At 38.8% G+C, this 16,669-nt stretch overlaps 1 protein-coding gene across 1 annotated transcript; it reads right to left on the bottom strand.

Annotated features, from left to right (window-relative positions):
* Nucleotides 1-2,804: 2,804 nt before the first annotated feature.
* LOC134797031 (ecdysteroid-regulated 16 kDa protein-like) lies at nt 2,805-15,703 on the bottom strand. Its single transcript, XM_063769234.1, has 4 exons — nt 15,546-15,703; nt 9,424-9,537; nt 5,818-5,936; nt 2,805-4,324 (listed from the first exon to the last, which is right to left on the bottom strand). The coding sequence occupies exons 1-4, from the start codon at nt 15,610-15,612 to the stop codon at nt 4,187-4,189; spliced, it is 438 nt and encodes a 145-aa protein (XP_063625304.1). The 5' UTR covers nt 15,613-15,703; the 3' UTR covers nt 2,805-4,186.
* Between the last annotated feature and the right edge of the window lie 966 nt (nt 15,704-16,669).

The raw sequence follows: 16,669 nt of genomic DNA, 5'->3' as shown, positions 1-16,669 counted from the left end.
TGTTTTGCTTCATATTTTCACGGAAACGTTCGAACGTGTCTTGCTATTTCAGTCAGTCTCGGTACAAAAAGTACTGAGGTTGACTGAAGTAGCATGACAAATACGAACGTTTCCGAGAAAATAAGAAGGAAAACAATTATGCACTACATCTGTTAGCTTAATTAGTATTATATTTGCATTTAACTTTTACTCTTGTCAGATCTGCTAAGAGCACGACCAATGTAAAGTAAACCTAAAAGGTATTACAATAGAGTTCAATTTAGCAAGATACTTTAGACACGTGAGAGTCTTGTGTGTAAGTAACCATATAATGTATTTTAAGGTAATAAATTTTAATATATATTTAATGACTAATGAGGTCACCGTACCGAAAACAGAATTATGACTGAATATAATATAAGATGGAATGTTGAAATTTCTTATAACATTAATACAAACTGAATAATGTCGTTGTAAACTCCGAGTGTCAATATAAACTTAAGAGCCCATCAACGTGCACACTAGCGCCACTGCCAATCGTGATAATTTAAATTTAATGAAAGATATTTAAAAAAGGGGGCCCCTACTTGCTGTATTTTGTATTTAAGTACCTTTTGAATACATCAAACTAGTTTTTATGTTGCTGGATTCGTCGATCTATGAACTCAAAACAAAACGGCCGTTTTAACTTTGGACGCATAGATTGACGGACGCAGCAACATAAAAACTAGTTTGATGTATTCAAAAGGTACTTAAATACAACAAAATACAGTACGTAGCGGCCCCCTTTTCTTGGCGCTAGTGTGCACGTTGATGGGCTCTTAAAAAATTCATAGAAATTTTACATTAATGATGACATTGCCACACTTTGTCAATACATATGACATGCAGGGTTAACTTGGTCCGATTTTATAGTTCGTTTATTTTAGCATTAAAAAAAAGGTAAACAATCTTGACCTGTCTTTTTATTGAAAAACACTTGAAAAATAAAAGTCACGGCAAATATGTAACAATTATGAATCATTATCAAACTGCACTCTGGACGCCTTCTTCGAGACCACGGGGACAACGCCGTCCTCGAAACGTCGGAGGTAAATTTTAAAACTTAAATACGCGATTAAGTCCCGAGTGCAGTTTGATAATGTTTAACAATCGTGAAAGTTTAAATCAGAATTATGAATCATATACGTTTATTTACATTCTTTTGCTTTCATAAGTAATAGTTTGGTAATAGTTACTGATTTTAAAAAATCGGTTTTCAATTAAAAGACACGTCAAGATCGCGTAGTCTTTTTCTAATGCTAAAAAAACGAACTACAACCCGACTCGCGCCGAGTTTCACTGAACTTTTTAAAAGAAAGCCTGACCAGTAATACATTTATGATCATTGTCAAGGGGGCGCTGTTATTCTTATACCGGGTGTGGCCTGTAACATGAGCAAAAAATTTAACTGTAGGCTGTACTCCTCATACTGACCAACATTTGTTCAGCTACTTTTAAAAATAACTTGTGGTTTGATTTTTATTACACTTTAAAGTTTATTCTAAGACGCAATGTATTGCGAATTTTGTTATGTTTAAGGCGTGACAAGCAACGTTAATCACAATAATATGGCGTGGCGATGGCGTCCATTGAAGATTATATTTATTTTGTATGAAAAATAGGGAGTCTAAATACTTCATAATTTTTAAAAGTTGTTGAACAAAAGTGTCACCGTTTGAGGAGTACAATCTATGTTTTAATTCTTTGCTCATGTTACAGGCCACACCGTGTATATAGGTGACAGGTGACAGTTCAGTATAGTATGAAAAAAAATAGTTCCAGTGAAATTCCGCAACATGGCGCGTGATCATATGTGATGAATCAAAGTCCTTCGTACAATCAGTTACCTTTATTTTACTCTAAGTTCTTACTTCGACATTCTTAACTAACAAGCAGTAAGCCTTCCTACTCAATGTTACCGGTTCAAGCGCCAGAGCGAGAATGAATCTTCCACCCCATGGTAAATTACATTTATACTTTTTCATCATTAGAATTGGCGGGTATCAGAGAAGGGTAATTTTCGCCACTACCGACAGATTAATTAACAAATATTCGGGTAAACATAAATCACATTTTTAATTACTACCCACTGAATGCCATAAGGCCATAAGTTTAACTATAAATACAAAATAATTATAATTTATTCCTGAACTCTTATGAAATATCACACTTATATTCCTGGAAAGGCTTTAAGTTAATATTCGCCAGCTATTTTCTAGTGAAGGAAGAATCAGAATTAGAAACCGCGCCCTGCGGTTTGAAAGTACAAAAGCATAGGTAATAAAATATGATCAAATTTTGAACCATTCTTTTTGTATCAATGTTGTCATTTCAGTTACACATTAAACTGGGAAAAGAAATTGTAAACTCTGCTAGGCTAAGTTTGCACCGATATGGCACTTTTGTGAAAATGTATGGTTCATACAGTCAGCACCAAAAGTTGCGGACCAGAAACTCAATGTTGCAGATACTTTAGGCGCATTGTTTCATCCGCTACTATTGTTGCTAACTGTACAATTAACATACTTCACGTAAAAGTGGGTGGGGCGACTTAGCGTGGACGCGAACTAGTAAATATATGAAACATAATATATATATGTTGAATCGTGATTTGATAATTATTTTTATAAGTATGTCAATGCTTGAAATAAAACGCAATTTAATTATCATCGGTTTTTATTCGTTCTTTTACACATTAACTTTGCAGTTTCAATAATAATTAATTTATTGTGATGTTGCTTTTCTATAATATTAAAATTAACTATTATTGAAACTACATGTTACATAATTATCACAAAAACTTTGGTCAATGCATGAAGTATACAAGAATACTTAGTTATTTTATTTTACTTAAGATTCATTTCCTAAGCTATGCCAGGCAAGATCTCAAAGCACTATCGTATAAAATTAACCACGTATTAAAAAATAAATTAAACATAATCAGAGGGCAATAGGTAATACATACAAATAAAAGGGATTGCTATAGAGCAAGGATATTGCTATAGAACTTAAGTATACATAAACTGTTTAAAAGCGTCCGCTAGCTGGCGCGGTTTCGCGGAGGGGGTGAGCGGAGAAAATAGTATGAGCAACGCTAAGGGTGGTATTTCATCTGTCCAATATCTTGGTCCAATGTCATTGCGTCTCACTTTCTTATTAAGGAAAATGTGAGACAAACTACACATTGGATAGGTGGAATACGACCCTAACTAGCGCGGACGCGTGCAACTGATTTTACCTACAATGGCCCCTGCGTGCGTGCGCCCGCCCACGCTATCGGACGCCCTATATCCCCTAAAATGACAGTTAAATTGATCATTTCCTACTCAATCATTCTGTTTAGTACCTACTAAAATTACATTTGGTATGATTTGTAAATTAGTCGATTTTTCATAATTTCGTAAATGTCGACTTTCAATTCGTATTCGGATTCGAAACGTTTAGTTCTATACGAAAAGTTTCAACGAATTTATATTTTCTCCAAATCACTAAAACGATATAATTTATCTGTGCCAATCAAATATAGTCTTTATTTTAAAGGACTTAAGTTGTTTTTACATCTTACTAACAAATAGTGAAGTTCCGCGCCTAGTAATATCTCCCTCGTTAGAAATGGGAATATTTCTAAAAAGGAAACGCGCAATGTATTTATTGCCGCCCAGAAGATTAAAACTTATTCCATAATGACCCTAAAATTAATGTGGTTCTTATGAAGCAATTATTTTATTGTTCCAGTGAAATTTAAGTAAGTCGAGTAGCGGAATTATTATCACTGTTAAGTAGCAGTAGTGGTTCTGTCAAGTGACAATAGATGTAGCACCCACCGGAAAGTCTTATGTTGTTGAGCATTAGACTTTCCGGTCGGTGCTACATCTATTGTGACTTGACAGAACTACTACTGCTACTTAGCTGTGCTGATAATTCCGCTACTCGATGCTAGATGTCGACTATGAAAATATTAGTCTTTTTGGTACCAAAACTGATTTATGGAGTGAGCACTCTTGTCTTACTATATTGCTCTATGCCGGGTTCGTAAAACTCTCATTCACATTTCACACATGCTTGGTCGTAGTATGAGTGAAAGACATAGTAACTTTGACGTCTAATGACCCCGTATTTTGTTAATCCGAAGAACTTCCTTTCGTAGTAAGACGTATTATGGTACTTAATTGATCTTGGCTGGGATCAAGATGCAGACCAGGTCTCCGCTGTCGGTCTTGAGCTCCCATTTCACATCGACCTTGACCTTGGGGTATGACTTGAGGACTGGCAGTGACGTCACGTACTTGGCCAGTTCACCGGCCTGCAAAAAAAGCTAACTTAAAATATGGACCTAAAGCGCGAAGAATTGCGTTCATCGACCCGCTTGTTCCTATATCTATCGCATGATGCGCATAATTATGTTGTTGTCCCGCTCGCACAGTGTCATTGACCTCCGGCATCATAGGCGGGACAACTTTAGGGACAACGCGTGTGACAGAGACACGCGTTGTTTAGCGGTCTTACATTTTAGTTTATTAAAGATATTGTATTGTTATTAAAGGTATTGCTCCGATTCGTGACCGGTAGTAAGGAAGGTCCGTAAAGGTAACTTATTTCTTTTCTGTGGTTATCTCTTTCATCAAGTGACTGTGTTAGTTACCTTGAGTGGGCAGGACAGGCCGCTGCCCTTGCAGGTGTCGGGCTGCGGCAGAGGGAACGGCACGGGAAGGTTCATGATGACTCCGTGAACTTCTGTGGTTATCTCTTTCATCCAGTGACTGTCTTAGTTACCTTGAGTGGGCAGGACAGGCCGCTGCCCTTGCAGGTGTCGGGCTGCGGCAGAGGGAACGGCACGGGAAGGTTCATGATGACGCCGTGAACTTCTGTGGTTATCTCTTTCATCCAGTGACTGTCTTAGTTACCTTGAGTGGGCAGGACAGGCCGCTGCCCTTGCAGGTGTCGGGCTGCAGCAGCGGGAACGGCACGGGAAGGTTCATGATGACGCCGTGAACTTCTGTGGTTATCTCTTTCATCCAGTGACTGTCTTAGTTACCTTGAGTGGGCAGGACAGGCCGCTGCCCTTGCAGGTGTCGGGCTGCGGCAGAGGGAACGACACGGGAAGGTTCATGATGACTCCGTGAACTTCTGTGGTTATCTCTTTCATCCAGTGACTGTCTTAGTTACTGTGAGTGGGCAGGACAGGCCGCTGCCCTTGCAGGTGTCGGGCTGCGGCAGAGGGAACGGCACGGTTTATGATGATCCCGTGAACTTCTGTGGTTATCTCTTTGATCAAGGGACTGTGTTAGTTACCTTGAGTGGGCAGGACAGTCCACTGCCCTTGCAGGTGTCGGGCTGCGGCAGAGGGAACGGCACGGTTTATGATGATCCCGTGAACTTCTGTGGTTATCTCTTTGATCAAGGGACTGTGTTAGTTACCTTGAGTGGGCAGGACAGTCCACTGCCCTTGCAGGTGTCGGGCTGCGGCAGCGGGAACGGCACGGTTTATGATGATCCCGTGAACTTCTGTGGTTATCTCTTTGATCAAGGGACTGTGTTAGTTACCTTGAGTGGGCAGGACAGTCCACTGCCCTTGCAGGTGTCGGGCTGCGGCAGAGGGAACGGCACGGTTTATGATGATCCCGTGAACTTCTGTGGTTATCTCTTTGATCAAGGGACTGTGTTAGTTACCTTGAGTGGGCAGGACAGTCCACTGCCCTTGCAGGTGTCGGGCTGCGGCAGCGGGAACGGCACGGTTTATGATGATCCCGTGAACTTCTGTGGTTATCTCTTTGATCAAGGGACTGTGTTAGTTACCTTGAGTGGGCAGGACAGTCCACTGCCCTTGCAGGCGTCGGGCTGCGGCAGAGGGAACGGCACGGGAAGGTTCATGATGACCCCGTGAACTTCTGTGGTTATCTCTTTCGCTGCTACCGCTGGAATTGAGAATTACATACGTGAATGATAATTAATACATTTAATAATTATCAGTGGAGTTATACCCTGACAAGATTTTATTATTTAAATTTGACCTTTGCCATGTTGCGCATATTCAGTCATTAGTTTAGGTACTTTCAAAGTTAATTTATTTATCTATCTGGCAAGTAGACTTTTTGACAACAGACGTTGAAAGTCAACGAAAGTAACCAATAATAAGCAATTTTATACAAAAATAACAAAAGAGATTGTGAAAAATGTAAGAAAAATATGTTGAAGAGGTACAATATAAATATTTATATCAATAAAAGGACGAAGGATTGCGTAGCATTCCAATAAATAAACAACGTTTTAAAATAACAAACATGTTCTTTAAAAATACACGCCCTTATATACTTAGGGCATACTGAAAATTCCTGGACTGGCCACTCAGAAAAAAAAATATCTTCTCATACATATATGTATCAGAATCCAGAAACTTTCAGTACGGCAGACGTATTATAAGTTGCTTGTTAAAAGGCTTTACAAAACTTGGTTAACAAATAGTTCTGCTCCTGCAGTGGGTACCTACTTACAGAATAGATGTAGTGCATAATTATCTTCCATCGTATTTTCACGGAAACTCTCGTCTCGGTATAAAAAGTACTGAGGTTGACTGAAGTAGCATGACAAATACGAACGGTTTCGAGAAAATAAGATGGAAAACAAATTATGCACTACGTCTGTAGGTGAATACGTAGGTTTAAAGTGTCAGGCTATCATAACAATTCTCATTGTCAATTTATGTAGTTACTAATACATATGTAGAGCAAAGATCAGACGAGACACACATTATCGTTACATAGTTAATGAATCAATCACACCAGCTGCATCACCCAGCCGGCATGCGTGATCAGGGAATGACTATACACATACCTTTATTTATTACGTATACGTGTTATGATTTATGAAACAAAGAAAATAGTGTGAGTACAAGTTTTCTACTCAGTCTCATTTCCTTGTTTTGCAATTTTGAGCAACAAAAACTGTAGGTAGGTACCGGACATTGATATGATTATATTGATTATGATGTTACTAAAATGTCCAATGTAAATTCAGGATTTTATTTAAATGAGAGCGTAACTTTTGTATGGGAGCGGCGTTATGGTGGCGGGTTCTTTTGATTGTTGTGTGTTGTCATAATTCAGTAATGACATTAAAATTTTGTTGGATAAATAACAACAGAACAATATATCCCTTGTTGATGTTTTCCTTATTTCTTCTACTATATGTACATAAGGTGGTGGTTACTCTGGTGCTCGACGCGGTCCCAGTACTTGTCATCTTGAAACTTAAGTCATTGACAATGACTCATTGTCAATAGAGGTGACAGCAGGGTGTCATCTATAGGGCATTAGCATGTCGAGCACTAATACCACCACCTTAGGTATGTATTATGTATACTTTAAAACCCGACTTTAAGTCATAGTTATGCGTAAACATCCGTTTCGTAAATAAACGTTAACGTTTGACATTGACCGTGAGAGCTCAACTAAATTAAAACATATAGAAAAAAGTAAATTACACAAATAATCTTCATTCGGCTAAGAAAATTCTTCAGTTTCACGAGAACTAGCAATGTTCTTATCTTCAAATTGAGCCAAACGCACTGTGGAGCGACGTTACGTGGTTAGGTACTTATTACGGCATCCGCTCATGCTAATAACTGTAATATAACATCGCAGCGCATTACTCAGCCGGTAGTTGTGTAGTGGTCTAATACTTTGCTTGAGCTAAAATGACTATGTTTTAGAAATCATCTTAGCACCTTGAATAGAATAAAGTGAGGAGTGTATCAGGCCAATTCGAACGTAGGTATACTGACATCAGAATATCTGAATGATATCATTTAGATCAGCGCTCGGCACCCTTTTAGCAGCCAAGACGCCAGCTTTGGACGCGGGCCGCACTTTCTTAATATTTATGACTTTATCAGACATTGTCATTTGTCAATATTACATACAAAATAGCCAGGAGGCTCGCGGGCCGCAAGTGAGAGGTTCGCGGGCCGCTGCAGGTTGCCGACCGCTGATTTAGATTATCGTGCGTCTCATTCGCACCAATACATGTATGTACATGTACAGGTAATTACGAGCGTAATGCACATTAATTGGATGATATCATTCTGATATCAGTGTACATTCGAATTGACCTAATTATAAACATCATATTTTCATAGTTTGATATTAATGATGACGTAGTAGGCACACTTTGTCATTGAAAATGCCATGCAGAGTTAGCTTGGTCTGACTCTACGAAATTAATTATAATAATTACCACACCAATATTACGATTGATACGTAAAAGAGACCTAATGTAAACGATGCACAAACAGACTAATTTTGATATTCCTTTAAAAAAATTAAAACTTAATGGCAAAACGTAAATTGACTAGAGTCTCTTATATAATATCTTATTAAAAAATACTTCATAAATGAATGGGATAATGCAGAGTCTGTGCGGAAATGGGGCCCATGTATGGGCCCCATACATTCCACGACTCTTCTCTTTCCGCACAGACTACATCATCCCGTTCATTTATGAAGTATTTATTAATAATATATTATAGTGTATTACGTATAGATATGACATAGTGCGATAAAAAAGAGACGAGAGTCATCTATTGTCCTCGAGCCCGATTCAGATTTGACAAATTGTCATGGTTTTGATACGATCTTGACTATCGTCATAAAACTTACGGACCTGATTTATTTAAATTATGTTTTATCCCTTTCTTACAAATACATAAGTCAAAATGACAGATAAGGACAAACGATTATTAGCTAATTGAGGTTTTTGTAGCGCGTTTATGAATAAGGGGGTTTGTGATTCGCGCATTTTACGCATAGCTTTCACTTCATTTTACATACACCAATCTGCGAACCATCTTCATGGTTGTATCAAAACCAGTTCAAAACCATTAAACAATGTTTAATCTGAATCAGGCCCTTATCTTGACGATGCGGTTGATGTGCAACCATAATGCGCCTACGTAGTAACAGTGAAGATATAGTGCATAATTATTTTCCATCGTATTTTCACGGAAACGTATGAATGTGTCTTGCCATTTCACTCAGTCTCGGTACAAAAAGTACTGAGGTTGACTGAAATAGCATACCAAATACGAACGTTTCCGAGAAAATACAATGGAAAACAATTATGCACTTCATCTGTAACTATTTAGGTACAGTTAAATATCCGACTAATTTCGTACCTTGCCCGGTAGACAAGATGCCAATCGCTAACGCTCCGTAGCGAACGAAACGCAACTGTCACTAATATGGAAGAGTGATAGAGAGACACAAAGCGATTCGATAGCGAAGCGCAAGCGATTGTCACCTTGTCACAGTGACAATCAATATGAAAGTCGCTGGAGACCTCATACTATTGTCACTGTGACAAGGTACAAAATGGGTAGGAAATTAAATTCTTTGGCTGTCTACTTACAAGGTGTGAAATCTATAGAGATGGTCGCATTGGTGTTTCTTTTGAGGATGCACTCCTTCGCTGAGTCTTCGCACCCGCTCACGCCCACATTCGCCACGGTCCCCAACGACGATCCTGGAAACAAAGCGATTATTTCGTTAATTTGAATAATGACGACCGGTCTGGCCTGCGAAGCCGATGGTCCTGGGTTCGAACCCCGGTAAGGGCATTTATTTGTGTGATGAACACAGATATTTGTTCCTGAGTCATGGGTGTTTTATTCTATGTATATAAGTATGTATTTATGTTTATATCGTCGCCTAGTCCCCATAGTACAAGCTATGCTTACTTTGGGGATAGGTCGATCTGTGTAAGATGTTCTCAATATTTATTATTTATTATTTATTGTTTAATTTCCTGCCATATATAAGTAGTTGCAACTTACGATAAATATGATTTAATAGTTATTTATGATACAAGTGCGAAATTCGTACGTGTTTCCGACTTAACCCGGTTGACTTAAGTCTAACAATTGGTGAAACCACAAGTACCTTAACCCAAAAAAAGGTTGCAGAAATAACCAACGACCTTCAGTTTCCGCCAGGAAAACTAGGACGTCTAAGCCACTTATCGACAAAGCCTATGACAGTAGAGATCCAACTATTTCGGGCACTGTCAAAGGTCACTGCGGGATTATAGGACAACTGACAGCTCAATGTTAGGAGAGAAAGGTCGGACATGTTTGAAACATGTTATTTATTCATTTAATAAGTTCCAAATGTATCATGTTTGTGAGATATTGCGTCAAGGGACAGATTCGGCATTAAAAATGCATTGTTCACCTACTTTAGGTTACAAATTTATAATAGGTAATAGGTACAGACTATAGCTCTATACAGACTTAACCATTTGACCAAGTGTGGAAATGTCACCTACATCAAATTTCTATGAACAAATTACGATCATTGTGGACTCCACGCTTTGTCACGTCAAAGTCGGTGCAGAGGATAGTTCAGGATGATTCACGTTCATGTTAGAGCCGGGGTCCGGGCTGAGGCATCCGGCACTTCGTTTTCTATAGAAAGCATCACGTATTCACCGGTCACTCGTCATAGAAAATGAAGCGGTTGCCTCGGCCCGGACCCGGGCCGTTCTAGCGCGTGTCATCCTTTTAGCTTAGACAAACTACAGTACGGTTACCATCAGTTTGTCACTGACATAAACGCCGTCGAGAACGTAATTTACTTTCTATACATCCCGTTTGCCCTAATATGCGAGTGCGAGCGAGATGTATAGAAAGTAAATTACGTTCTCGACGGCGTTTATGTCAGTGACAAACTGATGGTAACCGTATAGATGTCCTATGTTGTATTTGTAATAAATTAAAAAAAAATCTTTATTTCATTCCAAAAGCGATCCATATTTTGTTAGTAACATTTTAGCCTAGACCTACCAATGACTACTTCTGTCCAGTACCTGATGAGCGGGCTCATCTAAAGGGGCCCACAGATGAGAAAAGGTGACAGTTCCGAACAACCGACAGGTTGATATCGTCGGGCGAACTGGTAATCTTAGCATATATGCTGTTAGTGCTGCTGCGCACACCTCATACGTAATAGGTAGCTACCCAGTTCGTGCTGTATCGAATTCACATTTCTGTAGTGAAACCGTATTCGTAGTGAATGGATCGTCCGTCGTTCATTGTGATTGAATTTAACTTGACAATGGGTATCCTGTCGAACCCGCCCGATTGTAAATATGTAAGTAGTAACGAGAAAGGGCTATTTTAACCAGTGATTGTAACCTATTGAACTATTATTACTAATATATAGAACCGGCACACAGAACCAGTATTTTGCGTCATGAGTTGTTGTTGTTTTGGCAACATACCATAGGAGCGGAGCGTGAGTCTCGCGACCTAAACGCGTATACGCCATGAAGTTTTCCGGCGCTTACGACGTTTTGTTCGCGTGGTACAGGTTGTGATTGCATCAATTTCATTGTTTGGTATGGCTTCTCTATACCTACCTAGTAAAAAAAAATCTTGAGTCGGAGCTAACCATAGACTAGGAATCCTCTAGACTGAGTTTAGAGCAATTATTTCATGCAACCGATGATGCCAAATGTGCGGGGTGCGCGGGACGAGGTGAGCGAAGTCCCGTGCCGTGATTGGTCCGTTCAAAGACACGGACGTCACACAAAGACACTTTCGACTCGAACATGGAGTAAAATTACCGTATGCGTGGCAGAGGGGGTAGCGCGACTATGCTAAGTCTGGAGGATGTTTTGTCTGTGGAGCTAACTTTATACCAGATTAAACAGAACAAAGTGAGGAGTGTCATACGTCATATTTTCATACAAATATTGACATTAATGATGCCATCCACAACATTGTAATGCCACGCAAAGTTATCAATGTTATCATGGTCCGGTGCTAGGCTATTTTTATACGCAATATTTACTTAGATTCTAATTATCTTCCTTATATTAAGTACTTATCACAATTATCATTTGTAGTAATGATAATGAGTATCATTTTGATATTTACCAGTTGCTTTGTAGGAAAACATCGTAAGGAAACCGGACTAATCCCAGTTAGGCCTAGTTTTCCCCTTTGGTTGGAAGACAGAATTTGGCGGTCGCTTTTGTAACAACTACAGCCAACACAAATTCTTTGGGATTAGTTGCCAAGCGGACCCCAGGCTTCTACGAGCCGTGGCAAAAAACCGAAACAACGTTAGAAATAGACGCCGATGAGTGGCGTAAATGTTAAATGAAACAGTCGTCAGCAGTTATTAAGGACATTGAGCAATAATCCCTAATCTGAACGGGAACTTTCTAAGTGGAAACTTGCATGAGAATTTTCTTATTAAATTTCAAAAAATTCTCAGAAATTTGGATAATGTTCTATCTATCAGATGTAGTGAATAATCCTTTGCCGTCGTATTTTCACGGAAACCCACGAACGTGTTATGCTATTTCAGTCTCGGTACAAAAAGTACTGAGGTTGACTGAAGTAGCATGACAAATACGAACGTTTCCTAGAAAATACTATAGCAAAGGATTGTTCACTTCATCTGTATATTATCAAATAAATGACTTCAATCTGTATAATATCATTATATCTTCATTTATAGATTTAAAATATTTGGAAAATGTACCGTAATGGCGATTTAATGATGTTATTGTAATTTTAAGATAAACATATGAGATAGGCAAACAAGTTTTAGTTTTTCCGGCTCTCGTTAAGTTATCTGAAATCATGATCATTATTTAATGATCTATATTTTTATGTTCAAAAAACTAAACGTATTTTTACTGTACCATCGCTCACACTGTTAACTGTACATTGGTGGATCTTACGCCTTTTGTAATAAGGTCCTCTCCAACGATGTACAGTTAGGAGTATTGCTGCTTGTACCGATTTAATACCTAGCTGTAACTGGTGACCGAAGAGCTGGCGGCTACCTCGCAGCGCACAACGTAATGCATTGCGATACAAAGAAGAAAAACCGCCAGCATCCTTGGTACAATGCCTCAAGGGCCTATTTTAGATTTAAGCTATACTTGGTCAAGCAGATCTTGTCAGTAGAAAAAGGCGGCAAATTTGAAAAATGTAGGCGGGAAGGGATTTTGAATTTCGCGCCTTATTCTACTGACAAGATTTGCTTGACCATCTATAGTTATTAATTCCTTCTAGTAATACCACTGTGTATATATCTTGTTTATACCTAGCTTCAAAACATAAAATTGTTTTTTTTATTGTTTTTAGAAAAACGATAGAAGTTATATACTCTGGCAAATCCCCTCTGTCAGTAGAAAAAAAGCGCGATATTCATATGGGAGGACAACCCTTCGTGTCAACAATTTTTAAATTTCCCGCCTTTTTCTACTGACGGAAATGGTTTGCCAAATTATACTATAAAGAAATCAAGAAATAAAATATTCTCCATTAAATTAGAAGTAGAATAATAATAGTCTATAAAGTATACAGTCATATTTATGTCGCTCTTGCTAGGACTTAAGTGCAAATTTGTGACGTCCAACGGGTAAAGGTATCTTATGGCGGTTGGCGCTTACGCTATTATTAACGTCGCTCCAATATTATTGCGGCGCTATGCGACGTAAGCGCCAGCCGCCATAAGGTACCTTTTTACATTTTGTCCCATGTACATAACATACATGGATCACGTGATCCTGACATCTTTTAACTTACGTCATTTTAGCAATATAGGCGAGTTAGGCGACAGAAGGATGCCATTTATTGGGTATGTTGAGCATTAGGACGTTTGCCGTAACAAATTGACACAAAACTCTGACAGAGAACAGTACGTCTACCATCAGTACGGTTACCATCAGTTTGTCACTGACATAAACGCCGTCGAGAACGTAATTTACTTTCTATACATCCCGTTTGCACTAATATGCGAGTGCGAGCGAGATGTATAGAAAGTAAATTACGTTCTCGACGGCGTTTATGCAGTGACAAACTGATGGTAACCGTACTGTTTTGACATTGACATATACGCTCACGTCTACGTAATTTACTTTCTATGCATCTCGTTCGTACTCGCATATGCGAGCAATAGTGCAAGCGAGATGTACAGAAAGTAAAATTACGTAGACGTGAGCGTTATATCAATGTTAAAACTGATGGTAGAGGCTCAGGAGGTACGTTATACATGTAGGCACATGAACAGTTGAACACATTACTGTCGGAATAAGGATGTGTCGAAAATTTGAGACTCTGCCTATGAAGCCGATATGGTCCTGGGTTCGAATCCCGATATGGGCATTTATTTGTGTGATGATTACCAGATATTTGTTCCTGAGTGACTGAGTCATGGGTGTTTACTATATATATAGGTATCGTTGTCTGAGTACTAACACAACTTGAACTTACTGTGAGACTTAGTCAATCTGTGTAAAGGGGCCCACTGATTAACAGTCCGCCGGACGGTATCGGCCTGTCAGTTGTTCGGAACTGTCAAAATTTTGTTCTAACTGACAGGCCGATACCGTCCGGCGGACGTTTAATCAGTGGGCCACTTAAGAATCTCCTCCATGATTAAAATTAAAACTCTAAAAACTACTTGTTTTCAGTGTCATTTACATTTATTATGCGAGATGTGTCAGTGTCAGTGGGTATTATAAATCTGTTTATAATACCTTCTGACTCATCGAGTCGATCCTCATAATAAATGATACGTTAAAACGTAGTTCCAAATAGCTACTTATTTATTTATATATTGCGATATTACGCTGCAATGCAAAATTAGTATAACCCAAGTCGCAGAAGCCTAACTGTGGCAAAAAAAATCTATGTTCCTGCCTAAAGGCAACGTGTAAAAGCAAAAACATTGTTATACTACGAGTATAATACTACTATACAAAGTAGTCCTACCTAGCTATAAGAATACTTGCTATACCCTTTATAGGGTGCCATGTGATTCTATGTTTTTATTTACCAACTATGTACCATGGTTTGCAAATAAACGATTTCTATTTCTATTTCTATTTCTAAGTACTTAAAGTTGATTATTACTGATGTGCTAATTTGAAGTGCCGAGTAAGCAAAAGAACAAGAGCGGAAAGTGATTCGAATTTGGAAATTTGAGTGTAAAGTGTCATTCTATGGAACTTGCTAACTTAGTCCTAGTGACAATTCTAGTGAGTAAATTCATCATTCAGATACAATTTCAATATGGCGGTTTGTTTACATAGTTAGCAAGTTCCATAGAATTACACTTTAGTGTTGAGGTATTCAAACGTAAAACGTGATGGATAAGAAAGAATCTGGGTTGGTATACAAATTTGGACCCCAGCAGCGAGAATAATAATTATTTGAGGTATGAAATTATAGAGTTCGCATTTACCAATTGAAGGTACCTAATGTAGGTATTAGACTTCGCACTATGAATTACCAAGCTGTATGATTCAAGTAACATTTTTATACTAAGCACCTACACAATTAGGTACCTATAGGTACCTGGAGCTACTGATACTTGTTTGAACTGATGAAGAAACGCAATTTTTACATAAGTAGAGATCATATTACTCATAAGGCACAATCGGATTCTCGCTCACATAAACGTTAATTTCCTCTCAGGGAATTACTGTACAAACACTTTATTTAAACTCACCACAATCCGTGTAAAATTTGGCTTGAGCACTGGCCAGCAAGACCGCAAGAGATACAACGAACAACATGGCTGGTTTTGTTTTTAATTTGATTTTTTAATCGCGCGCTAGCGTGCGGTCGACTCGCGCGTCGTTACGGACTGGCTGGTTGGACGTGCCGTGTGTGCGACCTTTATGCAGCTTATAACAATGCTCAGACGCAGGTCAAAGAGTATCAGCGATAGAGGGTTCATGAACCCTATATCGGATGTTTTGTTGAACATGTTCATTCTAGATAGTTTTTTGGCTAAACCGCGTTTTATATTAAGTAAGTATATACTACACGGTGTTTCTTATATTTATAACCTGCAATATTTTGCCATACTGAGTAACTTTTACTATGGAACCAAAATCCCTAAATCCAGAAAATAACTGGCTGTTTCATACATTTTGAATGGTGACGATGTTGATATTTTCTATGGGAGAGTTATAATTTTTAATTCGCGATTTCGGTGATGGTCCCACAGTAAAAGTTGCTCAGTAAACAAATAAATATAAGCAGTGAAGCTAAATAAAAGCGTGTAAAAAAATACTTAAATTATGAGCGCAATATGGTACATAAAAATGTACATAAATACTACAACTATAAGACTGGCTAGTACAGCAATTCCTAACTTTTCCAAGTTATAAATTATCTGAATGCTAAAGTTTCTCCAAGTCCATTCAGCCGTTGCTCGGTGGCAGTTTTTCTTGGAGCATGTACTAAATGCCCAGTCTACGTCTATTACGTTTACTCTTTGTCTCACCGGAACCGCATCGCACGTACATCACGTACGTATAGTACATTGATAGTAGTTGATGGCTATCAGTGGTACATTCAGATCAAAACGACCAAAAATGCTAACTGACTCACGCTTGAGAGGATATATTCGGTAATTATAAAGGTGAAGTTCGAATTCCGACCGCAGCTGCACTAAGGCAGTCGAACGCAGCAGTAGGTCTCTCTCTCTCTGGTCGGTCCCTCATTACTGAGGATCGTGGTCACTGGAACCCCTCAAATAAACAATCTGTCTCCATCGGTTGCGCTCCAAAGTAGCCCTCGCTACTTGATGTAGCTTGGAAGAGGCGGTGGCTTCCTTTATCTGGT

The sequence above is a fragment of the Cydia splendana genome, chromosome 14 (assembly GCF_910591565.1).
Source record: "Cydia splendana chromosome 14, ilCydSple1.2, whole genome shotgun sequence".
Classification (NCBI taxonomy): Eukaryota; Metazoa; Arthropoda; class Insecta; order Lepidoptera; family Tortricidae; genus Cydia; species Cydia splendana.
Note: the sequence above shows the minus strand (reverse complement) of the source record. Positions and strands in the feature narration are given on the sequence as shown.